The sequence below is a fragment of the Neoarius graeffei genome, chromosome 6 (genome assembly GCF_027579695.1).
Source record: "Neoarius graeffei isolate fNeoGra1 chromosome 6, fNeoGra1.pri, whole genome shotgun sequence".
Taxonomy (NCBI): Eukaryota; Metazoa; Chordata; class Actinopteri; order Siluriformes; family Ariidae; genus Neoarius; species Neoarius graeffei.
In genome coordinates, this window is record NC_083574.1 from 85,938,510 (window position 1) to 85,964,110 (window position 25,601).

The following is a 25,601-nucleotide window of genomic DNA, read 5'->3' on the forward strand; positions in this document are numbered from 1 at the left end:
CAGGTAATGAGTGGAGGTCAGAGGAGCCTCTTAAAGAAGAAGTTACAGGTCTGTGAGAGCCAGAAATCTTGCTTGTTTGTAGGTGACCAAATACTTATTTTACCGAGGAATTTACCAATTAATTCATTAAAAATCCTACAATGTGATTTCCTGGATTCTTTCCCCCCATTCTGTCTCTCATAGTTGAAGTGTACCTATGATGAAAATTACAGGCCTGTCTCATCTTTTTAAGTGGGAGAACTTGCACAATTGGTGGCTGACTAAATACTTTTTTGCTCCACTGTATACTTATTTACAGACCTTCTCAGGTAACCGCTATTCAAGTTGGTCCACGTTTGTTCAACTTGATTCGAAAATGGTGGAGGAGGAAATGGGATGCTACCAAGTGGACCAATCAGAGTTGTTGCGGTATGCGTCGCTGCAGTGTGTAGTTACATTTATGAGGAAGGGTGCATCAAGCTACGGCATATGGCTATGCTGTATGTAAAGATCTCACAGAAAGGGGAAAAAAGATGACAGATGGAGCTATGGAGGAGATCCAATGGTTCTGAATTCTTTACTTCAAAAACACTAGCAGCTGTGTATTTTTCCTGCTACAATAACACTCGCACATTCAACTGGCTGCAGTGTGCATTTCTACCCACTGTCCTGTCAGATCCTGACACCAACCAACAGCACACAATGGACCATTTTTCACCCCACAGTCACGGATAATCTGTCGAGTTAAGAGTTTGCAGGGCATAAATGACATCAGAGGAGGCTAAACAAGCACGCTCATACATTCATGTCCATCGTTCAGGACTCTGATCTCTAGCTAGTACATTTGAGTGATTAGACATTCAGCCTAAAATCAACCATGCACATTTTTAACACCGCAGTCATCACTGAACGAGTTGGCCTGAAGTCAAGAACTAAACAGGCACTGAACATGTTAACACACAAAAAGACTCATCTTGGTCAACTTCGCAGGGTATTTAGAAAGAATCAAGTAAATAAATCTCAGAAACACTGAAAGAAAGTGCAAACATGACAAACTGCATTCTCCGTATGGATGTTTTACACACACAAAATACTGTGACTCACCTGCAGGGTCAAAGGGCATCGTGTCTCCCAGTACGCCAAACATACCCTGCTCACTTTGCTCACGGTTAGGCCAGGTGTTGTTGCGTGGCCCTGGCGGTGCCTTGTGACCCAAAACCTCTGACATCACACTGTCCATGTAGGTGCTGACCAACCCCAGGCTGTACAGGTCCGAGCTCAGGTCAGGCAAAGTCCACTGAGTCATGTGAGTGATGGGCGAAAGCCCACCCGGGGGAGCCTGGGGCCACTTTCCAGGAGCCCTCTGCTGTGGGGGAAGAGGCTGGGGCTGCTGTGAGGGGAGTTGTGGTGAGACAGGCGAGGGCTGCTGGGATTGCTGCAAGAGGTGCTGGTAGTACTGCAGGGTCTGTGGGGAAGGTGAAGCCTGTGTTGGGGCTTGTGGTTGTGGAGGAACTGTTTGTTGTTGCTGCTGTTTGGGTGTAGTTGGTAGCTGAGGAGGAGGTTGCTGCTGCGGCTGCTGTTGTGGCAGATTTTGAGCCAATGGGATTGCAGCATGAAGAACTGGTGCTTGTGAAGTGGGTGGGGCCACAGAGCCAGGTGGTTTCAGGTCAGCCGCATTGCTGGAGGCGACCGAGTTCCTCCTCTTGACCAGCGGCGAGGCCTGCTGCGACTTGCCCATGTTGAAACCGGACAGAAAGTCGATCACGTCCTGCATTTCCTGGTCCGTAGGCAGATTCATTCCCTGCTCCTCCGGAGTTGAACCGTTGGCCGCATGCTGGCCAGAGTCTCCGGTACACGACACGGTCATTTGGAGAACCTGGGACGGCGCTTTGGGTTTATCATCGACGCCGCTTGTGCTTCGAGAGGGTGTGTTGGGGATGGAGAAGCTTCCGCCACTTCCGGAGCTGGAAGAAGCCTTTTTGGTGAACTTGGAGGTGAGTTTAGATATGGTCTTTGGCAGGCCGCTGGAGGACTTGTTGCTGTTGCCAGGGTGGAGGTCGGCAGGGACTGTGTAATCAGAGCTGTCCCTCTGAAGCTGGATCTGAATGGTGGGAAGAGCTTGTTCCCTGAGGACACACAAGACCCATATTACATTACATTACAGCAGGACTAAACAAACTGCAGCCTGCTAATAAGAATAAAATATAATCTATATAAAAAGAACATTTTTAAAAAAAAAGTCTAAATAAAACTACCCCAAGTAGTACAATTTTTATTTTTTGCAAATTACTGATTTTAAAATGATCTGCACCCTTATAATTATTGTGATTCCTGTTGAAATTGTGTGTTCTTCCACACAGTAATGGGCAACCAAAAGATTTTACATGTGTCCAACCTCATAACCGTACCCCAGGAAAACAGGACATGTTTAAAGTAAGCAACAGAGTTCCTGAGTACCAAAGGCATGACCATTTGCATTGCAGCTCCACCGAGAACCATTTTTGTTAGAACGAGGATGAATAATTTCTCCGATTGGGCGAGGGCAAATTCTGAACGTTTGTGTAAATGTATATCGAGGGTGCCAATAATTATGAACACTGTACGGACAGTGATGATGCATTCTGCTTATTCTAGATACAGTAATACTGATGAATACAGATATTAGGTTTTATTTCAAAATCCTCTGTAAGACTATTTTTTTTTTTTAAAAGTATAATTTTCCACAAACAAATATCAGTGTAAACTAATTACAGCTCCATTCGAGAGGAAGAGAAGGAGGCGAGATGTATAAATTTTTCTCCAAGGTGGCTGGGAAACAGAAGGTTTCTGGGATATGGGGCAGGACCAGTGACCTCAAACAGACACATAAATCAGCTTCCTTTCTGGCCTGGTTTCTCAACTCCGGCTAAAAGTGCTGAGGCAGCAGATTGCTGTGCATTTTGAAGGGGGGGGGGATTATGCAGCAGCAGCTTTAAGCTTTAAGGCTTTTCAGAAAAATAAATATTTTTAAAATGAGTAAACCATACAGCAGACATACCTATCCAAGGACAGCTGCTTTTTAAAAAAAAAAAAAAAAGTTAAACCAATTCGTCTTGCTGCCTGCGTTGAAATATTTTATATCTGAAATTCAAAATGCAGTACCTCTTTCCATAAATCGGAGACAGAAATGAGAACCAGGCACATCAGCAAGTTTGATCAGGATAAAAATGTGACGATATTACCTCCTGTGCTTCATAGAACTTATTAGCATCTGTGCAAACCCAAACTTTTTCCTGACTCCTGACCCAGAAGATAAGTGCGACTGCTATACAAAACTTTTCTCTCTCTCACACTTTGGACATGTTCAATAATAATTTAAAAATAAATATATATACACACATTTCTTCTTTCATTTTTCCCCCGCATCAGACACTAACTTGCGGCCTTGTCCCCTGTACCCATGGGCGCCGCCGGGGGGGAAAGGTTAGAACAATTCTAGGGGCCCAGCACTGCCATGGGGCCCTTTAAGGGGCTGATATGCTTTTAATAAGACTTTTGAAATAACAACAATGCAATATTCCATCTGGTAAAATGAGCTAATTGAACAAGGTTGTCTATTTCTTGAGTTCTTCAACATATTGTCATTTAACCCTCCTCCTTTTGTGAAATGGTACGGTCCAGTTCTGGTAGAAGCGCGATGTGTTAAATCTGTGTGCTGATCAGTGCAACGCTACTTGCTGCTGTGTTGCGGTGCAGCAGCCAGCCAGCAGTGGAGTGCGTACAGTCTATGATCGCTAAATATGAAGAGTGGCTGTCAAAAACGTAAAGAAAGGCAGCTGAAAGCTGAGAGGGACTGGAGAGGCAGGCAACTGGTCACTCAGTTTTTCCCAAAGAAAGGTAGCTATCGCTCACATGTGAGTTCAAAATATTAGCGAATGGTAAATGAACAGTATGAACGTGGTTGGATTAGCCTATCAAGAGAACACTTTTACAGTTTGTACAGTGACATTTTTCCCATTTTAATAACTGAACTGACTTGTCTGATAAACAAGATGAAATATTACGTTATGCTGGTGCTAATAACCAGTTTCATAACTAATGGGGTGCCCTAAATATGCACAGATCCAGCCTCAGGGGGACCTCCGCCCTACCAAACCACTGAACCCCCCTTTGGAGAAGGAGGTAAGCAGCAATACAACCCATAAATGCTTTCGGATTGAAGTTTTTAATGAGCGAGCGCCATATACAGTTTGCTAGATTAAAGTGTTGCTAATAACGGACACCAGTCAGTGTTTGACATGGTTACGTGTGTGGAATGTTCACACGTTCTAAACCATTGGTTTCAAATTGAGGAGCTGGACAAAGCGCAGCACACATAAAAGAGGGATAGAGGTTACAACATATGAAGAAATGCGTACGTAATTGATCAGATTGAAATGTCACTCCGTGTCACTTTGAAATAAATTTATAATAAGATGTTTCCTGTCTTTTATGGGTAACATTTGTAAGGCTACTGAGTATGGAGTTCATTTAAATGCATCAAACTTTTTCATTAACTAACTTGCATGCATTGCTGATAACACAGCCAGTTTTCATCTAGTCCCTGGTAGGTTAAAGGCCTCTGCATGCTCTTGCGACAAGGCTTTCGCAGATAGCTTTTCGCAGACGGTTGTAATTTATCGTTGAGCGGGGAGTAATAGGCGTGCGCGATGTTATTCACCGCTACAACGCAAGGGGGCGCGAAGTTGCGAAATCGCTAGGAGTAGTTGGTGGGTGTGGTTAGTGGAGTGTTTATCCTCCGGTTACTTATAATGACTAGAACTGGAGTCGTATAGATGTCCGTACTTCCTCACTTCCTCGATCGACCGCTCTTTGTGCTGCTCCATCTTCGCTCGTGTTTTTAAAAATGGTGGTCGTGAAAACAAACCAAACCGGGAAAGTAGGGAAGCGGAAGTGCGTGTACAGCGGATGTAGAGTGGACCAATCGGAGCCCTCTTGTCTGCAAGGCTTCTGCGGTGGTCACAATTTTTGGGAGGTGCGCGCAGAGCATCTGCGAAGGTGGGGGGGCTACGCAGACGCTATCTGCGACACCGTCTGCGAAGACTGCGTTGTCAGCATAAATTAGCCTTAATACATTAAATGTAATAAAGTCACAAACTCAAGGTCCATGGGCTATCAAAAGTCAAATAATGACAATAGTGCAATTGTGATGAGGGTGGGCAAAGTTAGGGGGCCCAAAATTCTAATCTTTCATGGGGCCCAAAATTTCTGGCGGCGCCCCTGCCTGTACCCATCCTCAGTGTCCAAATAAAAATGAAACGCCATATGATTTTTCATCTTGAACCTCATAGGAAATACATTCATACTGAAATTCGTCTAAACATGTTTATAGACGGGCGGCACGGTGGTGTAGTGGTTAGCGCTGTCGCCTCACAGCAAGAAGGTCCTGGGTTCGAGCCCCGGGGCCGGCGAGGGCCTTTCTGTGTGGAGTTTGCATGTTCTCCCCGTGTCCGCGTGGGTTTCCTCCGGGTGCTCCGGTTTCCCCCACAGTCCAAAGACATGCAGGTTAGGTTAACTGGTGACTCTAAATTGACCGTAGGTGTTAATGTGAGTGTGAATGGTTGTCTGTGTCTATGTGTCAGCCCTGTGATGACCTGGCGACTTGTCCAGGGTGTACCCCGCCTTTCGCCCGTAGTCAGCTGGGATAGGCTCCAGCTTGCCTGCGACCCTGTAGAAGGATAAAGCGGCTAGAGATAATGAGATGAGATGTTTATAGACTTGTCAATTTCGAAAGCAGCAAAAAGTCAAGTACACATCCAGAGGCTCGACAAACAAATTCCTTAAAACATAACCTCTGAGCTCATACTACAAGATTACAGCTGCGTGTTGTTAAAATAAATAAATAAACAAACAAACGTACAAGTTGTACTTTCTTGCCACGTCATACCGGTACCTCAACCATCTGTAGTAAAGTGAGATTGTTGCAGGTTTATCATTCCTGAACAGCTGACAGTTGGGGTGGATTTCCTTTTCTTTTCCTTCCATCCTTATTACTCATAATTATTATTCTTTTGCAAAACTTTCACAGTACCGTTTAACCTGTGCTGATCATGGTTTAAAAACAGGGATGTCTATTTTTCTTGTCTCACATTTCTAATAAAAATATAACAAAAACTTTAATAATTAACAGCTTGATAGTTAGAAAAAGGGTTAATAAGTTCAAAACTAGCCCATTATTATTAAGTTTTGACGCAGGAACAGGATACAGAAAGAAGAACGCTCCAGCAACGGAGAAGCAGCAAGAGGATCTGACTGACTTGCGCTCTTTCCAGCGGGTGATGTCGAACACGGAGGTGTAGAGGACGTCCACCAGGCCGAGGGTTTTCTCCGGGTCCAGACTGCGCTGCAGCAGGGACATGGTGGCCGGGTCCTCCTTCAGACACCTGTCGAATTTAATCCGCATTAAAATTCCATGCAGCTGATGAAAAGACGCTGATGAGATTTCACCAATATGAAACGTGTGCATGAAGGTACAAACTGGTCATTTGTGCTATTCGGAACTGAGCTGCAGAAACCTGCACAACACAGTGATGAGCTGGTTTTCACAGCAAAATTCTCATGTGGCTTTAATCAAGGACAGTATTTACAGACAGGCTTGGACTTGCTGCTGATTTACAGATGAAAATAAAAGCTGTGAGGCTCAACCACAACAATATTACATGATTCCTAAAATGGTGGATATGAGGTTTGTAGAAGTCGAAACACAAAACGAGCAATCATTTTGATTTAAAAAAAATAAATAACTCCTTCGCATCAATAAATTAATGTAACATTACCAGCCTACATGCCTGACCTCTTGTACAGTGAGCTATAAAGCTAAATAAAAATATTCTTCGGTTTAAAGAACGGACATTCCACACCTCCTCCTTTACCCTCCTTCACCCAGCCTTTTAAAAGGTGCTTTCTCTACGAATAACATCTCCGTTACGACACCGAGGGCTCGAGTCCATTTTCTGTTTGAGCCCTGGTTGATGACTTAAGCAGAACGTACTCTCACCAGCCACTTTATTAAGAACACCCATACGTACACCTGCTGTTTTATGCAATTATCTAAAAATCAGCCGATCCCTTGACAGCAGCACGATGCATCAAATCATGCAGATACAATATGTAGTGAAAGTTCATTATGTATAACTATTATAACTATTCTTTAAGTTCGTTTCTTAAGACACGTATTTTTTAGGATGTTACCTTGTTTGTTGACAGTTTCGGCGAACACTTCCGCCTTCTTCAAAACAGTCACCAGATGTCGAGTGGTGACAGTATAGGATCAGTTACTTACAACCTTTCCAAGACGCTGGCAGACATAATTAAACCACTCCTCGGACTTACGGAATACCACTGCAAAAACTCAAAACAACTGGCGAAAGAACTAAAGGAAATCAAGATGAAAAAGGATGAAATCTTTGTATCACATGACGTCATATCCCTCTTTACAAAAACACCGGTCACAAACACTCTCAACATAGTAGAAAACCGCTTAAAAGCAGACAGAACCCTGAAAAAACGAACAAAACTTACAGCACAGGACATAAAACTATTACATTTCATTTCCACTTCCACATATTTCCAATTCAGAGGCACAATTTACAGACAAAAAGAGGGATTTGCAATGGGGGACCCGCTATCTGCCACTCTATGCAACTTTTTTATGGAGGATCTGGAAACCCGAGCCATAGAAACAGCACCGGACGACTGCAAACCTATCTTCTGGAAAAGATACGTTGATGACATTTTGGAAATAACCAAAACAGGCCACACACAACAACTCACGGATCATTTAAACTCCATAGACAAGACAGGCAACATCAAATTCACACACGAAGAGGAAACGGACAAGACAATAGCGTTTCTGGACCTAAAAATACACCACACAGAAGAAGGGAACATTAAAATCACAACATACAGAAAACCTACACATACCGACCAATATCTACTCTGGACATCTGAACATCCCATCGCACACAAAATGTCAGTAATCAGAACATTATACGACCGAGCACAGAGCATCACGGAGGAGAAAGACAGACAGGAGGAGGAACAACACATCCAACAGGCATTAAAAAACTGCCAATATCCACTGTGGGCAATTCGAAAAGGGAAATTACAGACACAAAAAAAGGGAAAAAAAACAAACCGGGGCTTTGTCACACTACCATACATAAAAGGAGTTACAGAACGCATCCAACGATCCATGAGGAAATACCACATCAACACCCCGGTCAAACCATACAAGAACCTCCGACAGCTGCTAGTTCACCCCAAAGACAAAATACAACTGGACAATAAATGCAATATCATATATGAAATTCCTTGCCGCTCATGCAATAAAGTCTATATTGGTGAAACGGGCAGATGCTTCCACACTTGCAGGAAAGAACACCAATTAGAATGTGAAAAAGAAACAAAAAGACTCACAAGGTCCGAAAAAGAAAAAGCAAACCAAGAAAACTTAAAATCAGCCATTTCAGACCACTGCAAACGGCAAAATCATATTATGAATTGGGAAGAGGCCAGAGTCATTCACGCTGAAGAGAATAAATACCAGCGTTGGATTTTAGAGGCAGTGGAGATACGCAAGTGGGCGCAAAGGACCATGAACCGAGATGAGGGAGCGTACGCGCGGTCACACACCTGGAGCGCAGTCCTGGGCCAGCGACCTGACAGCAGGAGGCGTGGACTACCTGTCAAATTGGGCGGGACGTTCACGCCTCCGTAGAGTAACATCAGCTGATAAGGCACGTCACCACTCGACATCTGGTGACTGTTTTGAAGAAGGCGGAAGTGTTCGCCGAAACTGTCAACAAACAAGGTAACAACCTAAAAAATACGTGTCTTAAGAAACGAACTTAAAGAATAGAACATGCAGATACAAATCAAGAGCTTGAGTTAACGTTCACTTCAAACATCAAAATGGGGAAAATTGTGATCTCAAAGCGTGACTGACTTTCACTGTGGCATGGGTGTTGGTTTGAGCCAGATGGACTGGTTTGAGTATTTCAGAAACTGCTGATCTCCTGGGGTTTTCACACAAACAACAGTCTCTAGAGTTTACACAGACAGAACAGTGGGAAAAACAAAAACAGGCACCCTATTGTGGCTACTGCTTATAAATAACATGGTTTTCTGATCCCGTGTCCATACAGTAAATATAGCATATACATTTACTCTATGAGGCAGTAGCCACAAAAATGAATCATAAAAAAAAAAAAAAAAAATCACACCAAGTGTCTCTACTTTATATTAAATCTCTTATAATTTTTGAAACTGAAACCTCGGAACCAAAGTGGACATGCACACGCGGTCACCGTGACCCAAACTCTTATTTCCCGGAAAAGGCCCGGTGCTAGAGCTCAGCGGTCTCTTTTCAATAACTTCCTGTAACGACTTGGAAGTGCGTCACATCTACGTCACACATGGGACCACTGGCCGAAGAAGGTGAGGAAAGGGGGATGACCTGGAGTATATTTTAAAATAGGAACACACTTTCCCTCGATAATAAGAATAAACATGTCTGAAAGCGATTTCTTTAGTCTAGTCCAGGGGTTTTCAAAGTGTGGGAGAGTCAGCCCCCCCTTAGAGAGCAAATAAACAGCAGCACGCCCCCCCTTACAATTTTTGTTGTTGCTATACTTAATGTTCCATTTGTATTTAAAAAAAAAAAAAAAGGTTGTTGTACACATTTTTTTCTTTTACACATTTTAAACATCTGTGCTTTTTTTTTTTTTTAAAAAAAAAACACCTTGTTTTACAAATTTTAAACATCTCTCAGCATCGTTAGCTAGCACCTCTTGGCAGACAACACACTGTGGCAGTGGAGCATCTTCAGATCCAGTCCATGAAAATCCAAACTTTAAATAATCGTGGTCAGACTTCCTTCTTTTTTTTGCTTGGCCCAGACTCTGTCTCCTCACTCCTCGCTTTAGGTACTAAAAATCGATCCATTTTGTCTCTGGCAAAGGCTAGCTGAAGTTCGCTAAATGTCCGCAATAGTAACTTATTCTGGTTTATTTTTCCTCACGTTGCGCCCCCCCCGAAGAACTCTGGCGCCCCCCAGGGGAGGCGCGCCCCACACTTTGAAAATCCCTGGTCTAGTCCATTTATTTCGAATGGTGAACCGAATTGTATACACTCACCAGCCATTTTAATAGGAACACCTGTATGTGCATGCGCAGTGCGTGACTGTTACGCTCATTCTTACATAGTGGCTAAACCTCTATGTGAGGCAGCAGCCACAAAAAACACTGAGTGAACGACAGTTCTGTGGGTGGGAACAAACGCCTTGTTGATAAAGGTCAAAGGAAAATGGCCAGATTGGGTCGAGCTTTTTTTTTTTTTTTTGCCAGGAATGATGGAGCAGCTCATAGTGAGCAGAAAAGCATCTCGGCGTTCAACAGCAGACGACCACATTGGGTTCCAGTCCTGCAGCCAAGAACAGGAATCTTAAGGGGTGTTCACATGGCACATATTTGCATCGATGCTGCACCGATGTATTTTGTTGCGATATATCTTACACCGGTGTAAATTTTGTCGAGCGTTCACACGTCACAACCCTGCTTACTAGAGAGAAGCGTGTTAGCACCGGTGCAGCCCCACTTGCGTTCACACGGCAGTTTTTGCGACCGTGCTATACGATAGTAATAATGCGGAAATGAAATATGCGCATGCATGAAAATGTTCTTCTTTTTCCCGGTTGTCATGGCATCACCAAGCGCCGGGAAAACAACGTGGATGAAGACACGCAGTTCTGTTGTTGTTGATATTCGCCATTTTGGAAGCGCAAAATACCAGGATGCAAATTATGCAATGCCCGTATGTAATCAACTCTTCTCACGCGTAGCTAGTCTACCCCTGTAGCGTTCAGACGTCCCATTTTATATCGGTGCTGCCCCGCAAACTAGCATTTACTCCGGAGTAAATTTCTTAAACCACCTCCCGAGCAGGGTTAGATTTGCACCGGTTTAAGCAGCTTTCAGGGGCTACACCGGTATAACTTTGTACCATGTGAACGCTCTACCGGGGCAGCCCCGGTGCTACACCGGAGTAAAAGTTGCCGTGTGAACACCCCTATAGAATCAAGAACAAGTTCTTTTTAAAGTTGCCGGTGAGTTCAAGTAGTCATCTGCTTTATAGGATCTTTATCATGGAGAGCACGTTATCTTACAATCTGTTAAAGCAGGGCTTTTCAAAGTGTGGGGGAGTCCGCCCCCCCTCAGAGAGCAAAGAAACAGCAGCGCGCCCCCCTTTACAATTTTTGTTGTTGCTATACTTAATGTTCCATTCGTATTTTTAAAAATGGTTGTTGTATACATTATTTTTTTCTTTTACACATTTTAAACATCTGTGCTTTTTTTTTTAACATCTTGTTTTACACATTTTAAACATCTCATAGCATCGTTAGCTAGCACCTCTTGGCAGACAACGCACTGTGGCAGTGGAGCATCTTCAGATCCAGTCCATGAAAATCCAAACTTTAAATAATCGTGGTCATACTTCCTTCTTTTTTTGCTTGACCCAGACTCTGTCTCCTCACTCACTGTAGCTTTAGGTACTAAAAATCGATCCATTTTGTCTCTGGCAAAGGCTAGCTGAAGTTCGCTAAATGTCCGCAATAGTAACTCATGCTGCGTTCATGTGCTATGGGAAGATGATATTTTCCAGTTGGGAAGTGGTATTTACCAGTGTGTTGTGTTCACATGCTTTTGTTGTTGTTGACAAATTAAAGATGGTGGACCAGATTCAGAATCAGGCCTGTTATTTGGCTAAAACAATTATACATTGCCTTGTTCATCAGCTGCAGCAGGAATATGAGTTATCAAAAAAGTCAAAAGTTAAATAATGCTGAATATTTCCTGATCATGACAAGTAGAGATTTTCTTAACACATTGAATGCCACGCAGTTTTTGGAAATTTGGCTGTAGCCACAATGAGAGTAGCCAGTATCTAGATCATTGTTGGCGTTCTTTGGACAGCCACAGAATATTTTGTATTAGGCTATAATATACATATTATAATAATATAATATACATAACATGACTCGTTTAAAATGCGAGAGTCAGCTTTCCGTAGGCGAAAACCACTTCTTTCTTGGTTCATAAGCTAGTCTTGTACCGCTTGCCGCCATGTTGAAAAGGTTAAAGTTCATCTCATCTCGGCAACTCGTGTATCAAAATTTTCTACGAGTTGCCCAGTGGAAAATACCACAAGAGGGGGCGTTCATGTGTGCTTTCCATGTCGGCGTTTGGTATTTACCATAATTCCCATAGCACATAAACGCACCATCATTCTGGTTTATTTTTCCTCACGTTGTGCCCCCCCGAAGAACTCTGGCGCCCCCTAGGGGAGGCGCGCCCCACACTTTGAAAAGCCCTGTGTTAAAGTATTTTATTGGTATTATAAACTTAAAAGGCTGCTGTCGTCAAGCTAAATTCATTCATTCCCCCTTCACACAAGTGATACATTTTTTGGTTTGTAAAAATAAATACAAAACAGGCCCAATAATAATAATAATAATAATAATAAAAATATATGCTGCAAACACCTTTCAAATGCACTTTTTTTTGGGTGGGGGGTGAAAAGGCGTCACAGCGCCTCGCTGCTTTTCCTGTTGCTTATCCTAAATCTTTTCCAGTCTAACAGCTAACACAATATCAGTGTTTTCGGTTGTTTGCACTCTGCGGTTCTACTTCAATGATGTCACCTGCGTGTGCGTTCATGCTCAGCTGGATATTCCTGCTTGGACAAACGGGTCTGCCCTGTGGACACAGGAATGACGGCTCACCGAGTGGGTGTGGCTAATGGGGTCAGAGGTCACGTCACTCCACATTCCAACTGACCTAATGTCTATTTAAGGTGTATGGCTTCTTCTAAGACCCATCTAGCCGTGAAAAATTGCCAAAAAAAAAAAAAATCAGAAGCGAAGAAAAAAAAACATTTATTAAAAAAGACAAAAACTGCACAGTATTAAAAAGAGAGCACATATTTTATAATAATTTTAAAAAGGCTATATTTATTTATTTTTTACTATTTGTATTTGCAACATTATTTTTTCATTCTTCATTTATAGAGCTAGTGATTTTGTTTAATATTTCTGGCACAAAACTAGCTTCAAATCCCAGCAGTGGAAAACATCGAAACTGACTCTTATTAAACAAATACGTGCAGAACTATTTCAGAGATTCTCTAAAGCAGTGAAAAACCGGGTTCAGATGAAGGAAAACATTTGTGCTGAGCTTTGAAGGATGTCCAGACAGACATTTTCCATAAACATGAACAGTTGTACTCACCATGTGGAAGGAACCTGCACTACAACCCTGGATCCTTCTAAAGTAATCTGTGGAGCGTACGCCTCTTTATTCTCGATCTGAGCCGTGTCTACCACGACCTGCACACACAGGGAGGGGGAAAAAATGTTATGTTATACACACAGAGTATACATCAGGGAACACTGATGAAAACAGCATCGTCTGTGTATGTGCTTTGCTACTAATGGGAAACAGACGGTAATGTACCAAGCCGTTTTAAGAACTGCAATGTGTCATTATTTTGATTGGTGTGTTCAGTGTATTTTTGACCTATTTTCTTGCTCATAAGTATTAGGTATGCCCTTTGGCCTTCACACGAGTTCTCTGAAAGGAACAATAAACGATCAAATCAGACGAGCAGTAAATATCGGGGCATAAATAAATAGGACAAATAATAGAGGGCAATTCCACACAAATGTCAACCTCACCATGGAAGATTAAAGTTGAGCCTCTACGATCACAGAGGCATGTTTTTAAACTCAGTAATGCTGAGGCTGGGTTAGTATTCGTTCTTTATTTTCAGTTTAAAATCATATTTTAGTTCTTTCATATAACCAAGTACACACACACACACACACGATGAGGATGTGTTCAGACAGGTCACATTCAGAATGCAAAAACAAGACCGCTTCATATGGTTACATTCTGACCTTTTCTACTTACACCAAGTTCTAAAAGCGACACGTATTCCTGAACTGAAATGCTTCTTCTCTGTTAATAAAATAATGACTTTTTATTCTTCTTTGTTTCTCTTTTCATATCATAGGGGTAGCCATGGCCTGAAGGTTAAGAGAAGCAGCCCCTTGGGCCAAAAAGGTTGCCGGTTCGATTCCTGGGACCGGCAAGAAAAACGTGAGGGGTGATGAGTGAAAGAACAGCACTTTCCCCTCCCTCTGTATCATAATAATAATAATAATGGCGGCATGGTGGTGTAGTGGTTAGCGCTGTCGCCTCACAGCAAGAAGGTCCGGGTTCGAGCCCCGTGGCCGGCGAGGGCCTCTCTGTGTGGAGTTTGCATGTTCTCCCCGTGTCCGCGTGGGTTTCCTCCGGGTGCTCCGGTTTCCCCCACAGTCCAAAGACATGCAGGTTAGGTTAACTGGTGACTCTAAATTGACCGTAGGTGTGAATGTGAATGTGAATGGTTGTCTGTGTCTATGTGTCAGCCCTGTGATGACCTGGCGACTTGTCCAGGGTGTACCCCGCCTTTCGCCCGTAGTCAGCTGGGATAGGCTCCAGCTTGCCTGCGACCCTGTAGAAGGATAAAGCGGCTAGAGATAATGAGATGAGATAATAATAATAAGTTCAACTTATATAGCGCCTTTCAAGAAACCCAAGGATGGTTTACAATTATAGACAAAGAAAAAAATAATAACAATAAAAAATAAATAAATGAATAAATAATAAAAAAAGTAAAAAGTCCACCAAGTAGGGGTCAGGATGTAATTCCAGTGGTGTAGCAGCCACATGAAAACGAGTCCCACATCTCCAGCACAGCTGCCGTGACGCCGTCAGCCACATCGCTCGAACACCACGCCGTGGATCCACAAAGCGAGCACAGAAGCTCCGCCACGCAGAACGCTGGTGTGTCCCAAACCGCCTGCACAGCCGCCGCGACACCACCGAGCAACATCGCTCGGAACATCACGCAAAGCGTTAAAGCGCAGAGCGCTGGACAACCACGAATGTTAAATGAGCAGCAAGCTCACTGCAGTCCATAGCTGGGAGCGCAGGCATCACCCACAGCGAACCAAGGCCTAGAGTAACGCCCAAAACTGGGTCCGAAGCTACACCACAACCGGCGGACAAAACACTCAAACAAACAAACTACACAAACACACACAATAAATAAATAAAATATTTGGCTGAATCGTGGCTGAAGTGCCCTTGAGCAAGGCACCTAACCCCTAAAACTGCTCCGTGGGCGCTGTAGCATAGCTGCCCACTGCTCTGGGTGTGTGTGTGTGTGTGTGTTCACTGTTTCAGATGGATTTCACTGTGCTTGAGTGTACATGTGACCAAATAAAGGCTTCTCTTCTTAATATGACATTTTTTATTGTAAATTTCTACGCAATCGTGAAACAAGACCTTACTTTCAAACAAACAAACAGTGATGTGCATGTTCCCTGAAAGGTCACATGACCAGTCATGCAAACTGTCTCACTCATGCTAAGCTTGGGCAAAAACATGACAAAATCGATATTCCGATTAACTGTGACATCCATAATGCTGAACTGTCCCAATCCTGCATTCCACAGAAAGCCACAATATGCAACTAAGCACTCCACTAAGAGCATTTAGACAAATCAATACTTGGAAGGAACAAGCGCTTATACAAAGTCTTTAATAATACTGTGCATCATCTCTAATCATACGAACAACAAAAACAGTTTACACTTTGATGTTTTGTCGTCATTGTGACCCAATAAAAGGTGCCCGGTTTCCCTTTGAGGACATCGGAAACCTGAGTGACACTACACGCAAAGCTCAAAACTCAGTTTCGGGCAGAACTACTTTTAACTCGACAATGCAGCTCACAAAGCCAATAAACAAGTCCAGGTTTCACTGATCTCCCTCTCTCTCTCTCAAGAATGTTCTCCAATACAGGCACTTAATCCAAGTTCTTTGAAAGAGACAGCAGTTTTCCTTGTCTGCGTGAGGGGGCTGTGTTTCCTGCTGGACAGGAACTGCTCTATTGTTATTTATAGAGAAGGTGTATCCTCACGATCCAAATGACCCTGACTCCTTGAAGCACTAAGACACCAACACACACACACACACTTTGTGGGTCAGCGGGAAATCTGTTTAGAGATTAGAACATTGAGAAAGGATGATTTTAGTGATCTTTTTTTTTTAAATGCAAGTTTTATACATATACACACTCAAGCTCTCACAACAGCTTTATTTAAAGTGTAACCTCACCCTCAGCTCCGAGTCTAACTCCACATACTGCTTCATTTAAAAAAAGCTTAAAAAAAAAAAATGGACAAGGGGTGTGGAAGTGTGAAGGATATTTGAAAATGAGCACGGTTTCACAGACGACTCCCACTCAAGGGAAGGGCTGTGGGAGGTGGGCCACCCACGTCTGGTTAGAGGGCGTTAACATTCTTTTAAAAATTTCATCAAGTCGAGACGTACCGAACGGTCCGCTATGTCAGCATCGGCCTTTTTGAGGAACGGGAGACCACGCCTCCTTTACTCTGACCAACAGATACAGAGACCCATTTCTACATTTCTTAATTATAATATACGAACAACAAACGAGCTCCGTGTGTGTGTGTGAGAGAGATCTGAGACATGAGCTTTCTATGTAGACGCTACGTTCAATCTCTGCAGCTGTCTCATACCCATCTAAATCCAATAAAATCACTACACTCTGGGTTCTCAAGACCAGCTCGTCCTTAATTTACACAGAACTCTACAGTTCACTGGTTTCCCTGCTGTAAAACACATCATCCATCTTAACAACTAAATTCCAGTTATATCAGGGTAAACGCTACAGTGCTAGATTTAAGAATTTAACAGACAGTAAATAATATTTAATGTATGAACTCCTCCATCCTGCACAGAACTATGGAGGATATAATGGAGGAAAGTGGAGGTGTGGTTGCTATACATCTGTTTATAATTGTGGAAGAGGCAGTGATGGCTCAGAGGACTGCCAAATAAACACTTAAAGCCATTAATCTTCATCTGCTCAGCTGTGGGTATGGATTTCATCTGAACGAATAAAGAAATAGATGCCATAAGAGGTAGAGGCCTCACCAGTCCGGCCTGTCCGAACAGCAGCTGCACGGCAGTTTTGCACGCCCCCCTCCATGTAGAGGGACACACCAAGTTCAGCACCTCCGTCACGGGCGAGTCGTCACGAGCCGATACGCCGTTCTGCCCCGACGCTTCCTTAATGAGTTGTAACATGGTGTGCTAAAGAGCAGAAGAAAAGCCAGGTAAGACACTACAACTCCAAAACTGACTGACAAACCCATTTACACACACTTATGATAAAATTCACCTCAGGACTCCAAGGCTTATGATCAAAGGAAGAGTTCTGCCAAAAATAAAACACTTGTGAAGTATGGAATCAATTTTGTGCCAAAATGTTCAAACAATACTTTTGAAATATCAAATAAAAACGACAAATCAAAATACACAAAAAGAAAAAAAAATTTCAATTTTTTTAGACTGGCAAACAAATTATTCGTGTAATCGTGCAAAATATCAGTCTATTACTCTTCAGAAACCTTTTATTTTTGTTCCGCGTCTTTCTCAGTTTTGTTTGACGTAATTTATTTTGGTTGCGATTCCAGCTTTCTCGTTTGCGCTCCCTGACTTTTTGCTTGCAGTTTTGGCACAAACTTCACGTGTGGGCGGGCTGTCCAGGAACGCATTCCCATTGGCTAACTTGTGTTTGACTGACAGCTACGCTCAGCCATTCCCTACTCGGATTCTGGCGGACTGTTTGACGAGTGACCGATCCATTGACGGTAAACAAGGATCGAGTGGACTTCAGTGGCGACTATGATACTGAATTTACACTTTGTTGAATTAATTCAGTATCATAGTCGCCACTGAAGTCCACTCGATCCTTGTTTACCGTCAATGGATCGGTCACTCGGCAAACAGTCCGCCAGAATCCGAGTAGGGAATGGCTGAGCGTAGCTGTCAGTCAAACACAAGTTAGCCAATGGGAATGCATTCCTGGACAGCCCACCCACATGGGAAGTTTGCGCCAAAACTGCAAGCAAAAAGTCAGGGAGCGCAAACGAGAAAGCTGGAATCGCAACCAAAATAAATTACGTCAAACAAAACTGAGAAAGACGCGGAACAAAAATAAAAGGTTTCTGAAGAGTAATAGACTGACGTTTTCCACGATTACACGAACAATTTGTTTGCCAGTCTAAAAAAATTGACTTTTTTTGTGTATTTTGATTTGTCGTTTTTGTTTGATATTTCAAAAGTATTGTATGAATATTTTGGCACAAAATTGATTCCATAGTGAAGTAGCTATTAAGCAAGGAAGAATATCAAGTTTAGAATATCCCACGCTCCGCCTCATTAATCCAGCTTTCACTCAAGTTGTGTGTGAATAGGCTAAACCAAACTAAAAATATTTTACAATGCGGATTTATTTTTGTTTTTTTTAATCCTTGTGTGCACGTTAATAAATGCCTATTTGCCAATAAATTACCAAACAGAAATTACGGTGCAGCTGATTTACATGTAGCGACGCCCACAAAACTCCTTAAAAGGCAAAGCTCACAGTTGAAATCGACAAAATGACAACTAAACGGTGAATGAGCGCCTCTTGAAAAAAAGAGTGCGTGATAAATCTTCCAGGCATGGAGTTTAGTCACAATAGATAGTTTTCACATGACGTCACAGAGTCGGGGATTCCCTGGTGGCGGCCATCTTGTAGGGCAAGCTTACCGTACGGGTCACTGAGCACACGTTGTAACGCGCGAGTTACATTTATTTATACATTATTTACATTTATAGCTACATTATTACTATTTAAAGCTAGCAATGGTGCACACCTGTTGCATTCACGGCTGTCGTAATAGGTCAGATGATGACGTCAAGCGGAGCTTTTATGGAATTCCCACTGTACGGGAGCACGAAGGCGAGCAAACAAAGAAACTCAGCATACAAAGGAGAAATCTATGGCTTGCGAGAATCAACCGCAAGGATTTTCAGCCTTCCAAATACAGCAAAGTCTGCTCCCATCATTTTATAAGTGGTAAGTTGTTTAAATAAACAATCGTGTTATATGCAGTGTTGAGAGCTCTAAATATATGCAATATGCAGTGTTGAGAGCTCTAAAACTCCAATGTGTACATACCTTGGCTGTAATTAGGATACGGCTCTCACTTGTTTTTGGTGGACTTCACGGACCCAGCCACAGACAAAATAATTGTATGACTCCAGCGACTTGTATGCTTTGAGGTCGTCAAGTGTGTAGGCGCTTTTAGTATTCACGAAACAGTTCACAATATCAGGGTACGATATGGATGGCAGCCCTGCATAGTCACTTGAAAATGCTTCTTTGTCCACTTCTTAGGGGTCAATTCCCCCAATCAAGGCCAGTTTGGCTGCATACCGCTGTCGTGAGATGTCATCTAAATGTATCCATATACTTCCGTTTGCTTGATTTTGCCAACATTGATCTTTATTTTAGGAAACTGACTATATAACTTCATAAATTCGTCTGAGATAACGTAGCCGGTAGTGGCGATGGTCCGTTTTGTTTGCCCTGCAAGATGGCGGCTGGGGGGCGTTCCCCGGAAAGACGTGACGTCAGTGAAAACTATCTATAGAGGCACACTAGCTTTTCATCCTCTTATAAGGTGCCATTACTTTTGTCTTAATTGAATAGCAAGTCTTATTTGTGGTGATTTATGAATTTAGTTTTTGGACTGCTTTCTTTCAAGTCATTAATACTGAATTTTTTTTTTTTTTTTTGGAAGGGGGGGATTTTTCATTAAATTCATGTGTAATTAAAACAAACAAGTGATTTCACCTTGAATCACCAATTATAAGGTTTAATAAAAAAAGTGATTAATCGAGGCTTAAGAATCAGTCATTATTTATAAATTTGCACAAACTCATCATCTTGTGACACACACACAAAATCTGAATTTAAAGGTCTGCTCCCCCCCCCTCTAGTCTTTAACTGTGACATCTCTTCAAATTCAATCTGATAAACATGCTAATCTGGAGGACTATAATATAACTTCCCCATTTTGTTGCCAAAAGTGCAAGATAAAAGCAAAATTTAGACACCAAACATGTTTTGGCTGAAGAAAGAAAAAAAAAAAAACGATTAGCCAAAATCTCACTTTGAAAGAATCTGCTTGGGAAAACTACTGCAGTGGAATATAAACATATGCTTCCCAAGACAAGGCAAGACAGGAAGAAAGGAAAAATCTGTGCTCCAGGGGACGTCAGCATGCAGGAAAACACTTGTAGGAATTTGTAATAGTGGAGCCGAGACAGGACAGGAATGCAGAGCGGTTGCACAGGTTTCCATCGTCTTTTTGCGACTTGCGTGTTAAAGCTCTCGGATCTGATGAACACTCCAGGTAAGTGTGGGCAAGAATAACTGCCGTCATTGGAAAACCCATGCCTGTTTCAATAGTCATTTAAAATGATCATCTTCCATCATTAGAGACTGATTGGCAAAGCTATTCTCAGGTGAGCTGCAGAAAAAAAAAAAACTGGCTGGCGAGAGGGATAAGAGGCAGCGTAGAGAAACTTCAATACGTAAAATTTTGTTCTTGGAACAAAGGATCAGGACTTGAGACATGAGTAGTGTGCGCTGTGAAGTGCGTGTACCGTTTTGAGTTTGAGGTTGTCGGCGGCTGACTCGTTGAAGGAGACTCCTTTGAGGAAGTGTGAGCCGATCTGCAGGGGGATTGTGGGTAACTCGCACTGGAGAGGCTGAGATGTGGTCTGCATTCGGCCTGCCTGCTGAGCCTCAGCCTCACTACAGCAACCCTACACACACACACACACACATTTATTCTCATATACGGTACTGTGTAAAAGTCTTAGCCCCCCCTGATTTTTTTTTTCCCCATACAACCTTTGTTATAAATTTCTATTTTATGACTTCTACATTATCGAGTCAATACAAAAACATTTTAGAGTTCCAAACATTCGTTATCCAGCACAAAATTAAACTTTACAGAAAAAAGACCAAGCTTAACTGTGAGCTACTGCTCACTTACGTATCCCCCCCCGTTCTCACTTATATCAGAATGCAAGCCGTTGAAGGAACAGGACACTTATGATGAACGTTTACTTCGACAAGTAATGAACCCTGAAACGAGTAAGTAAAGAGCAGTGTTCTCCCCAAGGATTTCAAACAGCATCCTGGGAAACTCATTTTGAAATGGCATCAAAATCCACGCTATACGCTTCGTAAATACATTCAGTCGATAAACAGGAAGTCGATGTGCGACAGACCTGAAAACGGTATACACGGTACAGAACCCCAAGCTGAAGCTCGGTACCAAATATCAAGCAGTTGTGATTTGTAGTTGCTGAGAAAAAGGGTGGTGTTTCGGACAGACGGAGGTAAACCAGTATACCCTCCAAGAGCTGCATATTACATAAGAGGCCACTTTTCAGATTAAAAAAAAAAAAAAAAAAAAGGAAGGCTACTAGGTTTTGGTGCAAAATTAAGAAGCAAGTATGACAGGTCAAAGTGTCCAGAAGAACTGTGGCTGGTTCTGTACGATGCTCAGTAAAACCTACAGCTCACTCATTGTACCTCTGACTACTTCAGCAGAGAGGCCAAAATTATGAAATTAATCAGACTGCCTTAACTTGTCAGCTCAGTGACATGGCTAAAGTATGAAATCCAAGGCAAAATGTACTGAAAACTATTTTTATAAGTGACAGTCGCGTCACAGAAATCTTGATTTGAATCTTAAGAAACCAAAGTTCATTTTTTTCCCGACGTAATTCCGTTACTGACTTTTCTTTCCTCATACAAGCCCTGGCAAAAAGTATGGAATCACCAGTCTTGAATGAGCACTCATTCACACGTTTTATTCTGTAGAACAAACTCCGATCACAAACATGATACAATAATAAAGTCAATCCAAAGTGCACCTTCTTGGCCTTCAGAAACACTAAAAGAAATGAAGAAAAAGCATAGCGGAAGTCAGTAAATGTTACTTTTATAGACCAAGCACAGGGAAAAAAAAAATATGGAATCACTCAATTCTGAGGAAAAAAATATGGAATCATGAAAAACAGACAAACAAAAGAACATTCAAAACACATCACTAGTACTTAGTTGCACCACCTCTGGCTTTTATAACGGCTTGCAGTCTCTTAGGCATGGACTTGATGAGTGACAAACAGTATTCTTCATCAATCTGGTGCCAACTCTCTTTGATTGCAGTTGCCAGATCAGCTTTGCAGGCCGGAGCCTTGTCGTGGACCATTTTTTTTTCAATTTCCACCACAAGTTTTCTATTGGGTTGAGATCTGGACTATTTGCAGGCCATGACATTGACTGGATGTGTCTTTCACCAAGGAATGCTTTCACAGTTTTTGCTCTATGGCACGATGAATTGTCATCTTGGAAAATTATTTCATCATCCCCAAACATCTTTTCAATTGAAGGGATAAGAAAACTGTCCAAAATGTCAATGTAAACCTGTGCATTTATTGAAGTAGTAACCACAGCCATCTCCCCAGTGCCTTTGCCTGACATGCAGCCCCATATCATCAAAGATTATGGAAATTTGGATGTTTTCTTCAGGCAGTCCTGTTCATAAATCTTACTGGAACGGCACCAAACAAAAGTTCCAGCATCATCACCTTGTCCGATGCAGATTCGTGATTCATCACTGGAGATAACTTTCATCCAGTCATCCACAGTCCATGATTGCTTCTCCTTAGCCCATTGTAGTCTTGTTCTTTTCTGTTTAGGTGTCAATGATGGTTTTCTTTTAGCTTTCCTAGATGAAAATCCCATTTCCTTTAGGCGATTTCTCACGGTTCGGTCACATACTTGTACATTGACTCCAGCTTCCTCCCATTTATGCTTCATTTGTTTTGTTGTACTTTTTCGGTTTTCAAGACATATGGCCTTAAGTTTTTTGTCTTGACGCTTTGATGTCTTCCTTGGTCTACCAGTACGCTTGGCTTTAAAAACCTTCCCATGCTGTTTGTACTTGATCCATATCTTAGGCCCTGTCCACACGGCAACGGATTCAGGTGACTCCGATACAATTGCTTATTGTTTAGGCCTGGCGTCCACACGGCACCGGTGTTTTGGGTGCCCAAAACGCAATCTTTTTGAGAACGGGTTCCAGAGTGGAAAGATCTGGCAACGTTGCCGTTGTGAAGTCGTCTGGATGAGTAGAACGGATTTGTTTACGATGACGTCACAACCACATGACTGTCAGTGCTTCACGCCGGGTAGAAGTGCAACGAACTCGATGCGAGTTGTCAACAAATCCTATAACTTGGTTCATGAAACGCGCTTACAAAATATTTTCACTGTGAATATTTATTGTGTAATGGTGCAAAGTGAGAGAGAGCGAGAGCGAGAGCAAGAGAGAGAGCGAGAGAGAGAGCGACTCTGCCCTTAGGGCAGAGTCAATCCCGCCAGCAAAAATAGGGAAAAAAAGGAGCGATCTCACCTCTTCAGATGTTGGTTTAAGTCCTACAATACATTCCTCAAAAAGGGCGTAGAAGAGCAAATTAATCCATCAACGTGTAGCATTCAATTTATTCCGGACCATTAAAGATGCCGCCTTCCGCGTAGAATCATACGTCATCCTCGCCGCCATATTGGATAGGTCAAAGTGGAGAATAAAGATTCATGTGCTGCGTTTAACTGTACCAACAGGTTTACCGTCCAAACAAGATCACATGGGATTACCTTTCACAGGTGAGAAACAACAAATTAATCCATCAACGTGTAGCATTCAATTTATTCCGGACCATTAAAGACGCCACCTTCCGCGTAGAATCATACATCATCCTCGCCGCCATATTGGATAGGTCAAAGCGGAGAATAAAGATTCATGTGCTGCGTTTAACTGTACCAACAGGTTTACCATCCAAACGAGATCACATGGGATTACCTTTCACAGGTGAGAAACAACAAATTAATCCACCAACGTGTAGCATTCAATTTATTCCGGACCATTAAAGACGCCGCCTTCCACGTAGAATCATACGTCATCCTCGCTGCCATATTGGATAGGTCAAAGCGGAGAATAAAGATTAGCTGCACCAACAGGTTTGCCGTCCAAACGAGATCACATGGGATTACCTTTCACAGGTGAGACTGGAAAAATACTTTTCATTGTATTTGGTCATTATAATGTAATTTTACGAACAGATTTTCCTGACTTTGTGGCTAATATGAAGTCTCGTGCATAATAGTTTATGCGCATGCGTCCTTACTACTTCTATTCTTCTGGTGTCTCCGAAGGGACCGTCTTACAGCGCCCCTAGAGGTGTGGCATGTGTATTGCATCGTTTTCAGCAAGCGTTGCGTTGCCATATGGACCTGATATTCTACTGATCGTTGCCCATTTGGACGCGATATATTTTTAAATAACATCTCGTTGCCGTTGTCGTGTGGATGTAGCCTTAGATACAGCTGACTGTGAACAGCCCACATCTTTGGCAACCATGCGTGAAGAGTTACCTTCTTTAAGAAGTTTGACAATCCTCTCTTTTGTTTCAAGAGACATCTCTCTTGTTGGAGCCATGATTCTTGCCAATCCACTTGGTCCAGCAGCCCTCCAAGGTGTGATAACTGCGCTGTTTCTAACTGCAGACTAACGAGCAGATCTAATCTGAGGCAGGTGTCAATTTAGGGAAAGGAAATTGACTGGGTGAGTCCTTATTTTCTACCTGAAAATTGAGTGATTCCATATTTTTTTCCCTGTGCTTGGTCTATAAAAGTAACATTTGCTGACTATCACAATGTATTTTCTTCGTTTATTTTAGTGTTTCTGAAGGCCAAGAAGGTGCACTTTGGAACGACTTCATTATTGTATCATGTTTGTGATCTCAGTTTGTTCTACAGAATAAAACGTCTGAATGAGTGCTCATCCAAGACTGGTGATTCCATACTTTTTGCCAGAGGTTGTAGATGATTTTGCGTTCAGAGTTAAAACATAGTCGATTTTTCTAGGCTTTTTTTTTTTTTAGGTTCAAAAGATACCCCATACAGTATGAACTTTTTATTTAATACCATTTCTTGAGTACTGCAACCAAAAAAAAAAAAAAAGTTACCACATTCTGCTGTGAATGTAATTCCGTTACCAAAGAACTACCCTACTATTTTGAAAGCAAAGGGTGGGTCATCTTGCACCAAATATTGACTTTGTTTAATTTATTATGGCTTACTATTGTTTATAGTATTTTTTTTAATGTTGAAACATTTAATTTCATTATTTTTCAAGCCATTTTACAGCATTTCTTTATATGTGCACAGTACTGTATAAATGAAGAAGGCATGAACACACTCATACATATCTAGTAATACATACACGGCATTGAAATCGACAAAACACATCACCACACACACACACCGACTCAGCAGTCCGTACCTGTAAGGCAGCTTCTACAGCTTTGGGTTTCAGGTGAAAGCCTCCTTTAAGAGCGTACTCACAGTGACCCAGGGAGTCCAGTGCAGATCTGTATGCCTGTGCAAGTGAACACAATTTAAAGCATCTGTGCATTTAAAAAAAAAATTGTTAAAAAAAAAAAAAGCAGCAAAAACCCTTTATAATCTGATGTTCC

General features: G+C 42.3%; 1 protein-coding gene across 4 annotated transcripts in view; it reads right to left on the bottom strand.

Moving 5' to 3' along the window:
* LOC132888128 (granule associated Rac and RHOG effector protein 1-like) overlaps nucleotides 1-25,601 on the bottom strand; it is a 140,108-nt gene that overhangs the window by 15,259 nt on the left and 99,248 nt on the right. For all 4 annotated transcript variants that reach the window (XM_060924142.1, XM_060924143.1, XM_060924144.1 and 1 more), the window contains exons 5-10: nucleotides 25,409-25,504; nucleotides 20,652-20,813; nucleotides 17,085-17,243; nucleotides 13,305-13,402; nucleotides 6,276-6,401; nucleotides 1,084-2,105 (exon numbers count right to left, since the gene is read on the bottom strand). In XM_060924142.1, coding sequence (XP_060780125.1) covers nucleotides 1,084-2,105; nucleotides 6,276-6,401; nucleotides 13,305-13,402; nucleotides 17,085-17,243; nucleotides 20,652-20,813; nucleotides 25,409-25,504 — 1,663 coding nt within the window. The remainder of the gene's footprint in view (nucleotides 1-1,083; nucleotides 2,106-6,275; nucleotides 6,402-13,304; nucleotides 13,403-17,084; nucleotides 17,244-20,651; nucleotides 20,814-25,408; nucleotides 25,505-25,601) is intronic.